Source organism: Erinaceus europaeus, chromosome 4, assembly GCF_950295315.1.
Source record: "Erinaceus europaeus chromosome 4, mEriEur2.1, whole genome shotgun sequence".
Taxonomy (NCBI): Eukaryota; Metazoa; Chordata; class Mammalia; order Eulipotyphla; family Erinaceidae; genus Erinaceus; species Erinaceus europaeus.
The window spans coordinates 128,574,432-128,591,883 of record NC_080165.1 but is presented as its reverse complement, the minus strand read 5'-3'; the positions used below and the strand labels follow the sequence as shown (position 1 = coordinate 128,591,883).

Here is a 17,452-nt window from a genome sequence, read left to right as displayed (position 1 = left end):
CATGGGAAAGGGTGACCACACCTGATGTAGATCCATCAGCTCCCATTAACTCTTTTCACCAAGGCTCTGATGAGTCATTGGCGAGCTTCATCTCAAGGGTGAAGAGAAGCTTAGAGAGAAAGGTTTATAATCCTGACGTCCGCACACTACTCCTGCGCTCTATTGTCTGGGAAGGCATGACACCACAATTCCGTCAGGTATGCCTTAATCTTAAACACCTACACCCAGATAATTGGATTCTAGCGACACAGGAGCTTACATCAGGCAATTATGGGACACCCGCTACGACGCAGGTCTATGCAGTTGCCCCACGTAAGCAAAACGGGGCCTGCTTTCAGTGCGGTCGCCAAGGACATTGGCGTAACCAATGTCCTGATAAGTTGCGACCACGCCTCCAGTCAGGGAAACCACGCCTCCAGCCAGAGCAACCCCGCTTTCAGTCAGGGAGCCAGAGACCACGTACTGTTTGTCCAAGATGTCGTAAGGGGTTTCATTGGAAGAGAGATTGTTGGTCCCAATTTCATAAAGATGGTTCGCCCCTGAATGGTACAAATTCGGGGCCTGAGATTTTGTGGACCACTCCTGTTTTAGAACAAGGTCACCCTTCTATGACAGTAAAGATTGGCAATATTCCTTTTAAATTTTTGATTGACACGGGGGCAGCAAAGACGATTTTAAGGCAAGAAGAGGTTCCCCAAGATTGGGAACTCATCCCTGGACCCAGTTTACATGGAATAGGAGGGATGACAAGAGCATTTTGCACACGAGACTCGCTTATGTGGGAAGACCCAGAAGGTTCTACTGGACACTTCCGCCCTTTGGTAGCTAATATTAGCACCAACTTACTGGGCAGGGATCTTCTGGAGTGTCTTAATGTTAGGATATCCACAGACGCCTCTGCAGAGCGTAAAACTCATTCCCGCGATACCAGGTCTATTCAGCACCCCCAATACTAAATGCCACTGTTCGTAGCCAAACACCCCGCTTAAGCTGGCTTTCTAATGAGCCTGTCTGGGTGGAACAGTGGCCTTTACCTAGGGATAAGCTAAAAATTTTAAAAGAGCTCGTCCGAGAGCAGTTGTCCTTGGGACACATTCGTCATTCTCGAAGCCCATGGAATACTCCTGTCTTTGTGATTAAAAAGCGCTCGGGAAAATGGCGCCTCCTTCAAGATCTCCGTGCAGTAAATAAAACCATGCAGGTCTGGGGCTCCCCCCAGAGGGGTTTGCCTCTTGCTTCTGCAATTCCCACGGGAATTCCAATCATAGCTATTGATATACAAGATTGTTTTTTCTCTATCCCCTTGCATCCGCGAGATTGTAAACGTTTTGCCTTCTCTGTTCCGTCTATTAATAATGCCAGCCCCGCTGACAGATTTGAATGGGTGGTGCTGCCCCAGGGTATGGCCAATAGTCCTACAATTTGTCAGGAGGCTGTTAAATCTGCCCTTGTCCCATATATTCATAAGGGCCTTAATATTTTTCATTATACAGATGATATTTTAATATGGGGAAAATCAGATACAGATCTCTATGCCTTACGTGATTTTCTCATTCCTGCATTAAAGAAAAGCGGCCTTAATGTAGCCCCTGAGAAGATACAGCTAATCCCTCCAATATCCTTCCTAGGTTCAGAGATTTCTCTAACGCAAATTCGTCCCTTAAAACCTAATGTTACCTTCCCTTCTAACCTTACTCTTGCTTCTTTACAAAGTTTTCTAGGAAATTTAAATTGGCTTAGGCAGTATCTCTATCTGCCCACAAGCTGCCTCCAACCACTGTTTGACCTGTTGAAAGGAAACAAACAGCCCTCTTCAAAACGTAAGTTAACTCCCGAGGCCTCCTTGGCACTGGAAAGGGTTAACCAGGCCCTCCAGGACATGCACCTTGTTCGATTCTCCCCCTCCTCTCCAGTAAACCTTCTAATCTTCAACTCCACCCCCACAGTAGTAGGGGCACTGTGGCAAGACCATGGGGTTCTCGAATGGCTTCACACGCCAGTAGGAGGAGCTCCAAGACTCCTCACTGAGATAGATGCGTTAGCATTCATGGTTCGCCAAGGGAGAAATAGGTCTGTGCAGGTCTTAGGGAAAGAACCGGATTTAATCATTCTGCCCTTTTCTCTCACAGATACAGAGTGGCTTATACGCCATCATTCCCGCTTTGCCATAAGCTTCGTGGGGTTTCCAGGACAAATAGATAACCATTTTCCTTCTAATAAATTGATAGCTTCTTTACCTCTTCTGCCTCTACTAGCACCTAAACTTTTCTCTCGGGATCCCATTCCCTCTGCTCCTACAATCTTTACTGATGGCGGAAAAAGGGGAGCTGCTGCCCTTATATATTACCCAGACAAACAATCTCCTAAACCTCTCTTTACTGAGCTTCCTGATAATTCCCCTCAGTACAAAGAACTTTATGCTGTTTTTCTTGCACTAAAAGCTGTACCAGAATCCTTCAACCTTTTTTCTGACAGTGTGTATACTGTTAACTTACTTCCATGGCTTGCTCGTTCGTATGTGAAAATTGATGACAACCCACTTTCCCCTCTCTTGATTCAAATCGCCTCTATGCTCTGTTCTCGAACCCAACCACTGTATATTCAACACCTTCGTTCCCACAGCCCTCTTCCTGGTTCCCTGTCCGAAGGGAATGCCGCAGTTGACCGCCTTGCCTCCACAGGAACTTTCCCAGTCTCTGTCTCTGATCCTGCTAATTTTCACTCTCTAACCCATGTTAATCTTAAAGGCCTTCAAGCTCGATTCCCTGATGTTCCTGTACCACAGTTAAAACATATCCTTGCTACATGCTCTTCTTGTGCAAATCTCATAAAGACACCTGCTATCCAGACCCTTGGGGTTAACCCCCGAGGTTTAAAAGCTAATGCTATTTGGCAAATTGATGTCACCCACATACCAAACTTTGGCAAACAAAAATATGTGTTTGTCTCAATTGATACCTTTTCTAAATTTATGTGGGCTACAGCTCAGACAGGAGAAAGTGCTAAAAAGCTTGTAAGCCATATGCTCTCTTGTTTTGCCGTTATGGGGGTCCCATTACTTTTGAAAACAGACAATGCACCTATGTTTTCAAGCAAACAATTTAAAGATTTTTGTTCCCTCTGGAATATTACTCATACCACGGGCATTCCCTACAATCCACAGGGACAAGGCATTGTCGAAAGGGCCCATCAAACACTGAAGGCTCAACTAAATAAAGATAAAGGAGGAACATATCCCCCCAATATCCAGCTAGCAAAAGCCTTAACTACGTTAAATCTCTTTAATATTTACAATAACTCAGCCTTACCCCCTATTATTCTTCACTGGCAAACACCATCTACCCTCCCATCTATTAAGGTGAAATGGAGAGACCCACTCGATAAAGTTTGGAAAGGGCCTGACCCATTATTGACCATGGGAAGGGGTTTCGCATGCATTTTCCCTCAAAATTTCTCTAAACCTGTCTGGGTTCCTGCCCGCCATGTCCGACAATACCCGCAGGATGGCGCTGTTATTCCTGAAGAACAAGAAATACTACAAGAGGACCAGATGCAGGATACATCCCAGGACCCGTAATACGACATGGCAGAACCTGCAAATCTGGCTCACAGAGACCTCTCTCCTACCCTTTCCCTGTATGTCTTATTTTATAACTGGCCAGTTGTTTTTGTGAATGAGTGTGTTAAATGACAAAATTTTTTTTCTTTTTTTTTGCATGACCCATCTGCTTGGAGTACTCTAAAAGGTTATTGGCCTTATATAAAAATGCTGGACGCAGCCAAAGTTTCTGGAGACGTCCAGAAACATTCCAAAAAATTTTTTTTCTTTCTCCCTCTTTTGAATTTTATATATAGTATTGGTATATATGTAAGTGTTTAGTCTTAAACTGTGTGACTAATGACAGATTTAAAATTGTTTTTAAATAATGTGTTTTTATAACAAAAGTTCTTTTTCCTCCAGTTTGTTATAACTAAATGTTTATGGGTATGTCTCAAGTTTGGTAACACTAACTTAACGGTCAGAAGTGTAACCCTACAGCTACACTTTTACCAGACAAGGTAAATATTAATTGTTAAGGTAACTTACTATTTAGGTAAAAGTCTAAATGTTCAACGTGACTATTCATTCCCAAAACTAAACTATATAAATTTTATATACAGGACACCTTTGAAGGGCCCCCAAAGGTGCCCTGTAAACTATCTTGTGGAAATTAATCCACAACAGATCTGGCATCAATCTGGCACTGTAAACGTTAAAATCATTGTCACGAATATGCGTTAACTCTCTAAGCAATTTGAGTCTGTTTAAAATACATATTTTAGCTAAAATTGGTCTCAAGATCCTGCGGTAGAGGCTGCTACAGGAGGTCACATTAGATGACCTTTTAATAAATCATAAAGAGATTCTAAACCAATTATAATCATCGAGGTACCAACTATAACAAACCTATAACTTGTTACCAGTTCAAATTAACCACGAGAAGCAGATTGTTTGTGTTTCTTTCACAGGAATCCCGGAAAAACCATCTGAACCCCTGCACACCCTGACGTCACTCACTAGATGGCACGACTACCGTGGCACACCCCCCGAAACCCTAGATGTCACTCAACGTGATCTGAAGAACCTGATACACGAATTCCAAGGACAGAACTTTCTTCATGCCTGGTTACCGTTCCTGCTTCTGACCTGCTTGTTACGTGCTGGCAGTTCCAGCTAGCTATCTACAAAAGAGCAACATTCCAACAGCTGACCTCCCTCATGCAGCGTTGCATCCCCTGCCAATTCCTCCCCTAGCCATCTACTTCGGACTGAGACTTGTATCGGACTTTCTGACATACCCTATATACATTTTACACAATTTTAAAGCAGCTTATTTCCCTTCACGCTGCTGGTTTTTCATAGACTAATCCTGAGTAATTCATAGACTTTACAGACTGTTGCCTTGAGGACTATACAATGCCAAATAGCCCCTCTGTTTGGTGGGTCATGCCTCCTGCCGCCCCCTCATTATGTACCCTTGCCCTTTTCCCCACTCAAGCAGGGAATGTTCCTTTACACACCAATCCTTCCCTTCACACCCCACTGACTTTTACTTCTCCCCTTCGTGTCCCTTCCTATTTTGTTATGTCATTTAGGCTTATGTCCAAAAGGTTTCTGCCCCATGATAGTCTTTTATAGACTTTGTACATCTTATGCAATTACTAGATAGAAAGATAGAAAAGATGTAGAGATACTGTGAAGAGATGGTTGAGCAGGCTGCGCTTAAACCTATGAGATGAGTCTCTCCAGGTAAGTCTCTCTCTCTGAAGAGGGGTTGAGCACAGGAGGACATTTAAATCTCACAAGGTTGGCAGCCATTTAAGCCTTCCCTCCTCCACAGAAAGTCCTACATCTTCCCACCTGAGCATGGCATTCCTCTAAAACATTTAAGCATGCTCCATTTTTCTTTACTGTGTCCATTTAGATATAAAGGGATAGGAGGAGATGTTGCTGAGGACTTATTCTGATGCAGTCTCTGCCCCCAGGTTTTTCTATGCCTCGCTAAATCCTAGAGTGCCCCCTTTCAACCAATCCTGGCTCCGCCCCCAGGTTTTCCTATGCCTCGCTAAATCCTAGAGTGCCCCCTTTCAACCAATCCTGGCCCTACACGTCACCCCTGGTTGTCGCCCAATAAAAAGCCCCCTCACCCCTCCCCTCGCTCTCTGGGCTCTCGGCTCTCCCTCTCTGAGATCTGTGTACCCCTTTGCTCTGGACGTCCGCTCTCTTCTCCGCGGTGCAGCCCGACACCAGACCACCTCAACAACATATACATATATATCTACAAATAGATATATACTTGTTTATGTCTATATAGTCACATGGACATTTCTACACAAAGATATGCATATACATACAAAATCATTAAATGCTAAGTTATGCATTCTGATTTACTTTGGATTTTCTCTGAGTTATTTTACTCTTTTAAACTCAGCATGACAAGCAGTGCACCTGCTTGACTGGGCTAAGTGCCAGGAAAGAAAAAAAAAATAGGGAAATTAATTTCCAAGAGAAATAGATAAATGGCACACCTCATTAGAAAATCTATTTAAAAGGCACATCAGGAGATATCTGCAAGACTTTCGTAAGAAATTGATGCTTCCTACTATCATGACTTTGCTGTCTCTCTTCTCAAATTACCATTCCTACTTCCTGGTAATAAAATTCGAATACAGATTACATTTAATGAGCGTTTTCTATGTGCCAAGCATGTATGTTTTACGCAGATTATCTTATCCACTGCTTACAAAAAATTTTGGAAGTAGATGTGGTTTGTGGAATCCATGTGGAAACATTATTGAATGTGTTTTAGGACCCCTGGCATAGGCATATAATGTATTTTCTTTCTTACAGAAAAAAAGATGCTAACAATGAAAACCTGTATTCTTAAACAACAAAAGCCAAGTATTACTATCACCTACTTCTGTACCTTCTTACCTAGAGGAAAATCATCAACAGTTACTCACTATCTACATTTGTAAGTATTTACTTAAAATTATTTTTCTCTTCTCTCACTCTCTTTTCCTCATTCACTATTTAGAATGAATGCTTATCTCTTTATAACTAAGACAACAACATTTGAAAGAATTTTAACTAAAGCCCACAAATTTTGGTGCTAAGAGTGTTACACTCAACTATCAAATAATCCCTCAGTTTTCTAGAAGCAGTTTTGGAAATATTTTCCAACAGAATGTGCAGGCAGTTTAAGGACAAAAGTTCTGGTAGCCTATGACTATTCAAATTTCAGTGACTAAAAAGGCACTCTTAATCCCATGTCGGATATCTGAACATATTCATCTTTTAGCAGGAAGCTAAAGGCAAGGTGGGCAATATATTAGTCATTAAACACCTTGGACTATGCCTGTTGTCCTGAGGTAAATATGAATAGCTCTCTATTTCATTCCCATGAGTATCCTGTTTAAGATGGTAATTATGTAGCCAAGCAATATGGTGGCATTTGTCTGTTGTCTAATGACTAAGCTGGAACTCCACATTCCAGAAATCCTTTACTCAGAAGGCATAGGGAGCATCAGGGACACTGACACACAAGCATTAGAAAGCGCTGATGAAGGGCTAATGTGGTCACAGTATTGTGGTAATTTCTTCTTTTAAAATAGTGAAATATATTATATTTATGATATCCCCACACTTTGGTAAAAAAAAAAAAAAAGATTAATTGAGGACTGGAAAGATAATTCACCCAGTAAGGAATTCCTCTTTTCATGTATGACTCAGGTTTGAGCCCCAGAGCTACATAAAAGGTATGTACCCCCCTTATCCTATGGTTTTTGTCAGTGTTCCCTTTTTATTAAAAAAAATTTAAATAAATAAATAAAATATTTTTTAAAAGGTATTGGTGTACTGAGTGGAAGTTCTGGTGCAGTGGTTTTCCTTTCTCTCTCTCTCTCTGAATGAAAAACAAATGGAGGAGTGAAATTGCACATGTGAAGCACTGGTTCCCTGGATTTATAAAAACACACACATAAAACAAACAAAAAAAAGCAAGTGTTTAATGAAATTCCACCTTTAAAAGATCCCCCCCCCCATTTTTTTTTACACCAGTTATGTTTAATCTATTTAGGGTCAGAAACTCTTTGAAAATGTTACAGAAGTATGAATGGATTATATCTATAGGATATGTATAAATAGAAAGAGTTCACTCAACTATAGAGGTTTGTGACAATCCTCCCTCTCCCCACTGCTGCCCAGGTACATCCCTTCCTTCCTAGTAAATTCAAGCATGTATGGTGGTGGTCAGAGCTTGGGACCCATAGATTAGCCTAACTACTTGACTAGGAGAAACATGTGAGTACCAGCTTGTCCTTGAGACTTACAGCTCATTCTGAAACTCACCTGTCTTCCCAATGATCGAACTCAGTATAACTATCCCCGAATACGGCTCCTTTGCATATTGAATGTTTTGTGCTGGAAGAATCTGAGAAATAGTATGTGTATATAAAACCTTCCTGACATCCTCTCGAAGTAGGTCACAAAAATCCCATTTTAAAGGTGTTCTCTCTATTCTGGTAAGAAAATAACACTCTTAACTCTAAAATGCACAGAGGGATTATTCCCTCCAATTTATGGCACTTAGCTCACATATTTTACCCTATAACATTTTCCTACCACTTCCCATTCTTCATCAAATCAAACATAAAAGTACTTAAATTTAACAGCTTTTTTTTACTTCCTTCTGAATAGTTTTCCTTGATATTAAACATGCATTGATAAATTTGAGTAATCTTGTTAATTTGCCTCTTGTTAAAGGAACCCCAGGCACGTATGTAGAAAACAGAGGAAAATTTTTTTTTTCTCTCTCCTTCTGTTTCTATTTTGTATTCTCTGAGACTCTACCACTCAAGGTTGACTTTTTCAGGCAGGAGCAAAGAGCACTTAGCAGGAAAAAAAAAAAAAAAAGCACAAAAACTTCCTTCAGTGCTTCACAGGGCTCAAATGTGAGTCTCACACATGGTAATGAAGTTCACTGAGTTATATTTTATCCATTTCTCCCCTTCTTAATTACTGTTGATTTCTACCTCAACTCCCAGACATATTGCAATAACTTTCCTCAGTTTCCATGAATGCATCAGTTATTTCCTAAATCCCCTATTCTATATAACTCTTGTGATTCTACTCTAATAAAAATATGAGTTCATTTTACATATCATCTGAACAACATATTTAATAGTAAATGAAGGGTAGGTAAATTTTCCAATATTTGTTTTTGTAGTTTTTTTGAGGAATGCTTCTAATCTCCAACTGCAGGATATGGGGTAAAGTTTTAGAAGTAATGAAACAATGCTGCAAGAATCTCCCTTTCTTTCTCCCTCTCTATCATCTCTTTCCTTCTTAATTTCTCTCTGCCCTATCGCATGAAAAAGGAAAAAAAAAAAAAATAAGGAAAACAATGACTGCTAGGAGTGATGGATTCATTGTGTAGGGACCTAGTCCCAGAGTTTATCATAGTGGAAAACTATACATAACTATATAAATGCACAAATAGATAAATAAAATAAGGGCTATTACAGACTACAAGAGATACATTATTATGGGGCTGGATGGGGGTTTATGATTCAGAGCAAATGTTACCATGCACAAACAAGGACCTGTGTTCAAGCCCTGGACATCCACCTGTAGAGGGGAAGCTTCATGAGTAGTGAGTGGAGCAGTGCCACAGCTGTTTCTTTTCCTCTCTATCCCCTAGTCCTTGTTTTAAACTTTTCTCTGTATATATTTGCCAGAAGCAGTGTATCTGGTGCATTCACAGAGCCCCAGAAATAACCCTGCTGTCAAAAAATAAAAATTACAAAGACAAAAATTAAGAAAAAACACGCCATGAAAGTAATAATAAATGCTTGACATGCATCATTTAGAAATAACATTTGAAACATGAAAACAATTGTATTTTGAACCTGTTTAAAGCAAAATTTTTCTGGGAAGAGTCAAAATTATATATAATTAAAACTTACTAAATGCTCAAAATGCACAGACCTACATAAGGATCCTGGTTCGAGCCCCTGACTCCCCACCTGCAGGGGAGTTGCTTCACAAGCAGAGAAACACGTCTGTAGGTGTCTATCAATCTCTCCCCCCCTCTGTCTTCCCCTCCCTCTCTCCATTTCTCTCTGTCCTATCCAAGAATGACAAAAATAATAGCTACAACAATAAAACAAGGGCAACAAAAGGGAATAAATATATTTTAAAAAACTTACTAAATGGAGAAAAGAAATAAGAAGTCTAATAATTAGGGGCTGGTGGTTGTACACCTGGTTAAGTACATGTATTACCATGTATAAGGATCCAGGTTCAAGCCCTGGTTCCAACCTACAGGGGGGATGCTTCATGAGTGGGGAAACAGGACTTCAGGTGTCTCTCTGTCTCACTCTCTTTATCTCCCCCTTCCTCTCAATTTCTTCTGTTCTATTAAATAAGATAGATCTTTTAAAAAGATAAAAAAGTTATATATATATATGTATATATATATAATTGTATTCTACCTTACCATGAATCACATGTTTTATGGCATATGATGATATAAATTCCTTCAGTTTATACTCTTGATTCTAGAAATTAATCATTCAAATTTTAATTAACTAAAACTATTTGAACTTCTTAGATGAAAATGCATATAACTATCTTTCAAATGTTCAGCTCTTCAATAATTCTTTTCATTTTAAATTTATTGGTGAACTATTAGATTCTTATATATGGCCTCATAATGCCAAACATCATCATCAATCCCACTGCAGCTATTACAATTGCAATACCTATGTCAGCCAAAATGACAATTATATGGAAGCATTTCTAAAGACGCATTATTACATGGAAATGCAATGTTATGAGAGTAAAATATGTGGTCACTTCCCAAAAAATCACCCCTAATGACTCCTGTCTGTTAGTACTCATACATTTTTATAATTGCTCCAGTATTAATTGGAACTGACCTATGCAATCAAAAGACTTTTGCAGAAATTACTGCATGCGATTTAAGTTTAGTTTAGGTTATAAAAGACACTGTAGCAAAACATATACTTTTCCTTTGAACTACTTGTTTTGGGGGAAGGGAAGCCAATTTCACACTGTGAAGTCACAACAGCATTTACTTGACAGTCATGCCTGTTAGACATTGTGACAGTGGTTCTTCCACTCCAGATCTTTCAGATGCCTGAAGTTCCAGAAAAAATCTTTACTGCAACTTCAACCTATTCACAATTTTTTTACCATAGAAATTGTGTTGCATACTCCAGAGTTAGTATTGCTCTAAACAACTTACTTCTGAGGAATTTTATGAATCTGGAAGTGATAATCCTGATAATTTTTTTTTTTCTGATTAAGATGGACAAGTAAACATGGTTCTAATTGTTTGGGTTTTCTAAAATATTTATTTAGTCCCTTTTGTTGCCTTTGTTGTTTTCTTGTTTTTGTTACCGATGTTGTCATTGTTGGATAGGACAGAGAGAAATGGAGAGAGGAGGGGGAGACAGAGAGGGAGAGAGAAAGATAGACACCTGCAGACCTGCTTCACAGCTTGTGAAGAGACTTCCCTGCAGGTGGGGAGCCAGGGGCTCGAACCCGGATCTCAATCCCATCCCCGCGCTTTGCGCCACCTGCGCTTAATCAGCTGTGCTAAAAGATGTCATGAATTATTTTAAGGAGACTTGAATTTTTTTCACACCAGAGGGGGAAATAGGTTTTGAAGATGAGTAAAAATTTTATAGAAATAACATTGAAAAATGAGTCTAGACTAGTAATAATAGTATTCATACAGCGTTCACTTGATAAGCCTTTTCTGAACACTTCAAATATATTCACTCATATAATTCTCTTAATATTTTTATACAGAAGTGTTACCATCCTCATTTATAGTAGTTGAAACTGAGAAAAATAGAGATTAATGTCTTTTGCGATATCACACAACTAGAATAGTAAGGTCTGGATTTAATGTCAGAGAAAGCAACACCAAAATTCACATTCTTAATTACTTGATTGTTCTTTTGCTAATATGGAAATGATGGGAACACAGTTTAAGCAAAAGCAACAAGTAATGAGAATACATTTTCTCAAGAAAAGAAAGCAGGAAAAAACAGTAGTGAGTATGACTAGAAAGAGGGCCAGGTAGTGGCGCACCTGGTTAAGCCCACACACTACAGTGTGCAAGGACTGGGGTTCAAGGCCCTGGTCACCACCTGCAGGGGGAAAGCTTCACAAATGGTAAACGGGGGTTGCCCGTGTCACTCTCTCTCTCTCCCTCTCTATCTCCTCCTCCCCTCTCAATTTCTCTCTGTTTCTATCCAATAATAAATAAATTAAAAAATTAAATTAAAAAAAAGAGAGGCATGTAAGCTGAATTATAAAGTGAAAATAAAAAGCCAAACCAAGATTTTCAATTTCATGCTGAAGAATTTGTACTTGGGCAGATATTTGATGAAATTGTCTTTTATGAAAATAACACTGAAGCAAGGTTTTAAAAATGACATATATAGTTATTAATAAAAGAGAATGAAAGCCAAAATATCATTCCAGCATATTTGGTGGTGGTCATACAGGGGTTGAGATTTGGACCTTTTGCCTGTAAATCCTGAACTCTACGGAACTGCCACTTAGTAGTTCTCTCTGGCTAGCTGGAACAAGATTTAAAAAGAAAAACTAAAGGAGAGGTAAAACATAGTTTTATTTTAATTGATTAATTAAATTACTAAAGCACTGCTCAGTTCTGATTTATGGTGGTGCGGCTGAATGAACTTGGGATCTCTGGTGCCTCAGGCATGAAAATCATTTGCATAACAGTGATGCTAGCTTTTCCCACCCAAAAGTACATTTTATTCGCTCTCAAAATGGAAAATGGAATCCAGACCAGAATAGTATAATGCAAATGATGGCAATAAAAGATGAATGCAAATTTAAGAGACATACGTTAACAGGAATATAATATGGTGGCTACTAGGGACTAAGCAGATTTGATAGATGACTTGCAGGTTTCTTTTATAGCAATGAATCAGAGATTAGGTAATATACATATCAATAGGATATTGGAGGAAGAGTTGTCACTAGCTATTGCATTCAGTAAACAGTTCTTTGGAACCTCACGCATGAGGGTCTGTTTGCATAACCATTATACTATCTACCCTCCAACCTACAGTTATATAAAGAAGAAATGAAGTATTAACAATAGTTTTTTTTTACCATTGGATAAAAATAATAACAAAGGCATTATCCATATCTCTTAGTTACAGTGGTAAAAAATAAACTCTACCATATCACAAATGTAGTCTTTTAAGAATGTATATTACATATAAAATTACAGAATACTTAGAGCAATATAGAAAGACAATAAAATCTTGCCTGGAGTAATGATTCACGGATCTGCACAAATAGCCCTTTTGTACTGCTTGACATTATGGAACTAGACTCTATCTGTCCAGTGATGCTGACTTTAACCAGCTACCAATGATAGACTCATCTCAATACACTTCAGTTTCAATAGGCTTATGTTACATGATATTAAAATTACATAGTAAGGTCTTTGTGATATTCTCAATTACATTTCTTTCAACATAACCGTTTACTTGGTACTTAATAATTGCTGAATGAATAAAATGCTATAGTGAGAAATAAATGTCCCCTGGGTATACAATGTGCAACATACAATATATATTTTTTCTGGATTTATTACTTCTAGAGAAAAAAATTCAGAGGTGATACAAATGTGAAAGAGCATATTAAGAGGCTAATTAAATATTTTTGCTGGTGGTAAAAGTATTCGGCATAAATAATCTATTCATTTGATATTTATTGAACACTTCATTAATTCCTTCCCTCAGAAAACTCTCAGTCAATAAAGCATACCTAATCTAGAAACAAACAAATACGATTTAAAAAGTAGACAAAAGAGATGAGCAATATACTCAGTTTAAGACTGGAGTGAAATTTCTCTCCTTACTTGTGTTATTCCTATCTTTCTCCTAATCAATAAGAGCACGTGGACATTCAATATGTAGTATCTCATTACAATTAATTCTGGAAAAATCTTTTTAACACTCTTAATTTTCAGGAACTCAAAATAGTATGTCATGGTGGGAGGAAGAAACTGTATGTCTGGAAAGGAAATTTGGAGCCATATGGGATATAAAATTACTTTACATGATTTCCTACATGCCCAAAATGCTAGTTATTTGGTTTAGTTTTATAGTACCAAGAGTAAATCCAGAAATTAGCTTTTAATTAGTAGCTGAGAGAGTCCTTTTTTCCAAAATCAAATACCCTCACAAAATTTTAATTATCATGCAGTTTGACCATTCAGTCTTTCTTCAGAACTACAAATGAAGAAATCTATTTCATTTTGAAATCAGTGGACAGGGTCTGAAAATAAAAAAAGTGAAGAAGACTAGACTTCTGTGATTCTCCAGCACTTTTGAGTGGGGTGATTTATTTCTCACACAAAATCAGAGCTAAGCCAAACAAAGGCAGAACTGGAAAGAACACAGTTCCTTCTATTTAAAAGCCAAACTTCATGTTTCTTACCTGAAAAGTTTTTGTAATCCACTAAATCAAACATAACAACCGCAACAGCTGACCATGTGATTATCAGAGCAATGACCAGAAGCCAAGCTGCTGGGGAGCTGAAGGTTGTTACTAAGTCCTCTGTGACTGTTCTCTTCAGCACTTTCCCAGGCACAGATCCATTTTTGTTGTCTATCACGGTTGTAGTAGTAGATGTATTTCCTAATGACAGATTCAGAAGAGAAATAAAATTGAGAAATGCACAATTCTTGATGTAAAAACAGAGGCTAAGTATTATATATGTAAATAATTGTTTCTACAATTTTCTTTTTTTATTAATTAATTAATTTATTTATTTATTTAAGAAAGGAGACATTAATAAAATCATAGGACGGGGGGGTACAACTCCACACAATTCCTGCCACCCAATCTCCATATCCCATCCCCTCCCCAATAGCTTTCCATTCTCTATCCCTCTGGGAGCATGGACCCAGAGTCATTGTGGGTTGCAGAAGGTGGAAGGTCTGGCTTCTGTAATTGCTTCCCCGCTCAACATGGGCGTTGACTGTTTGGTCCATACTCCCAGTCTGCCTCTCTCTTTCCTTAGTAGGATGAGTCTCTGGGGAAGAGGAGCTCCAGGACGCATTGGTGGGGTCTTCAGTCCAGGGAAGCCTGGCCGGCATCCTGATGGCATCTGGAAACTGGTGGTGTTTCTACAATCTATACTAGAACACACCTCGTTAAAGTCAGTTATACTTCTTGCTAGCTACTACTTTCTCTTTCTCAACTGTGGTGACCCGGTTGGTCATACATGTTATCATTCACAAGAAGCCCAGTTCAACAAGCTGCAGGTCTCTCTTTTTCTCTCACTCACACCTGATCTACCTCTCTTTTCCCAGAGTGCTGCTCAGCACTGTTTTATGGTAGTGTGGGGGATTGAATTTGGGACCTTCGAGCCTCAGGTATTAGAGTCTGTCTGTATAACTATTATGCTATCTCTCCCCCTCACCATAAAACACAGTTTAATTTGTTTATTTTTATTTTATTATTATCTTTTACTAGACCACTGCTCAGCTCTGATTGTGGTGGTACTGGACCTGGGACTTTCGATGCCTTAGGTATGAAAGGCTTTTGGTATAACCATTATGCTATGATATATCAATTTCTCTTCGATAAAGTAAAACAAAAAGAGAAAAAGGGGGGAAATGCCTGATAGGAGCAGTGGATTTGTCATGTAGGCACTGAGCCCCAGAAAAAGTCTTGGTGGCAAATAAGATAAATAAAATACAATAAAATATTTTATCTTCCACTGTGAAATCCTTTGCTCCCATAGTCAGTATTCCTCACAATTCTGAACTTCTGTAGGCATAAGCCACAGTGTTAGTCATTTTTATCCTTTCTACCACCTCTATGCCCATTAGTATCCAGAGCTATAGGGTTTTAGTAAATTGCCTTTTCAACACTTTTTTCTTTATTTTGGTTCACATGTCAGGTCTTAATTCAAGTGAAAAACATCTCCTCCACAAAGCAATCAGCATCAGTGAAAAATATTTCCAATTGATGGAATCCCATCTGGATATCTGCTTTAACTGTACAGTTGTCCCTTCCAACTGAGATAATCCCTTTTACTTTTTTCTTCTTTTTGTAATGTATCATAAAAGATTAAATGGAAATGTTGGGGAATCTTATATCCAGAAATTTTTCAATCCCTCCTTTCAAGTCTCTATATGTTTATAAGATATTTTTTTTTAATTGTAAAAAATGGCAAAATGAGGCTGGGACGTAACACACCAAGTACAGCAGGCATACTGCCATGTGAAAGGACTTGGGTTCAAGCTCCTAGGCCCCCACCTTCAGGGAGGGAAATTTCATGAGTGGTGGAATATGCTACAGGTATCTCTATTTCTCCCCCTCAATTTATCACTATTTTATCAAAAAAGAAAGGAAGAAAGAGAAAGAAGGAAAGAAAGAGAGAAAGAAAGAAAGAAAGAAAGAAAGAAAGAAAGAAAGAAAGAAAGAGAAAGGAAGAAAGAGAAAGAAAGGAGAGAGAGCAAGAAAGGGAAGGGGAAGAAGAAAGAATGAAAAAGAAAATGACTAAACAAATAAATAAATAGCTTTTGGGAGCTAGGGAGTCACATGCAGGCACCAAGAACCCTCCAGTATAAACCCTGGTGGCAAACAATAACAAACAAACAAGCAGTGGTACACCTGGCTAGTGGCACTCAAGGACTGGGGGTCAAGCCCCAACTCCTCACTGCAGAGGCAATGCTTCACAAGAAGTGAAGCAGAGAAAAAGATTCAAATTGATATTATAATAAACCATTTATTATCTTACCACTTGGATACAGTGACTGTTGGCATGTTTATAGCTATTTTTACTGTGCATAGATCTGATTATAGTTGGTTTTTTAGAAGTCATAATCACACTACCCTTCATCTTTTCCAACAGGCTCTCCCACCTTTTATCTAGTCACTAAATGCCATTGAAGTGTCTTAATGGTATATTATTTCCTGGTTGTATTTAGTCAGTAGCTTTCCACACTGACACCTGACATGAGGTATCTCAGGAGACATTAATAATAATTACTTCATTATGGGATTTTTTTTTTCCTTTTTTGTCATCTATGGGGCTTCATTGCTTTAAAGTGAGGTGGGTTTGTTTGTTTGTTTGTTTGTTTGTTTTTACAAAGAAGGAGATGGGAGGCAGAGGGATGGGAGGGCACCAAGGTGCCAAAGCTTCCATCATTATGGTGGATATTGGGCTGGAACTGGGGTCATGTGCAGGATAAATCATGTGTACTATCAGGCGAGCTATTTTGACTGACCAGGAGAGATTTCTAAATGTAGAAATTATGGGACAAATACATGACTTAGATATCTTTGGGGAATATAAGTAAGTATTTTAATTCAATATTTTTTAATTGTGTGTTTCAGCAGCCTCTTTTCTTTTTCATTCTTTCTTTTCTTTCTTTCTTTCTTTTTTTTTTTCTTTTGGCCTCCAGGGTTATCGCTGGGGCTAGGTGCCTGCACTATGAATCCACTGCTCCTGGAGGCCATTTTTCCCATTTTGTTGCCCTTGTTGTAGCTGTTATTGTTATTGTTGTCATAGCTGTTGCTGTTAGATAGGACAGAGAGAAATGGAGAGAGGAGGGGAAGACAGAGAGGAGGAAAGAAAGATAGACACCTGCAGACCTGCTTCACGCTTGCAAAGCAATCCCAGGCAGGGTGCTGGGGGCTCTAAGTGGGATCCTTAAGCCGGCACTTGCCTTTTGTTCCATGTCCCTTAACGTGCTGTGCTACCACCCAGCCCCCAGCAGCCTATTTTCTTTTTCTTTCTCCCTTCCTTCGTTTCTTTCTTTCTTTCTTCCTTTCTTTCTTTCTTTCTTTCTTTCTTTCTTTCTTTCTTTCTTTCTT

At 38.8% G+C, this 17,452-nt stretch overlaps 1 protein-coding gene across 7 annotated transcripts in view; it reads right to left on the bottom strand.

The window, feature by feature from the left end:
* The window catches only part of LOC103126218 (triadin), a 279,909-nt gene that overhangs the window by 207,373 nt on the left and 55,084 nt on the right, over positions 1–17,452 (bottom strand). For all 7 annotated transcript variants that reach the window (XM_060190509.1, XM_060190515.1, XM_060190512.1 and 4 more), the window contains exon 2: positions 14,060–14,260. In XM_060190509.1, the coding sequence (XP_060046492.1) occupies positions 14,060–14,260 (201 nt within the window). The remainder of the gene's footprint in view (positions 1–14,059; positions 14,261–17,452) is intronic.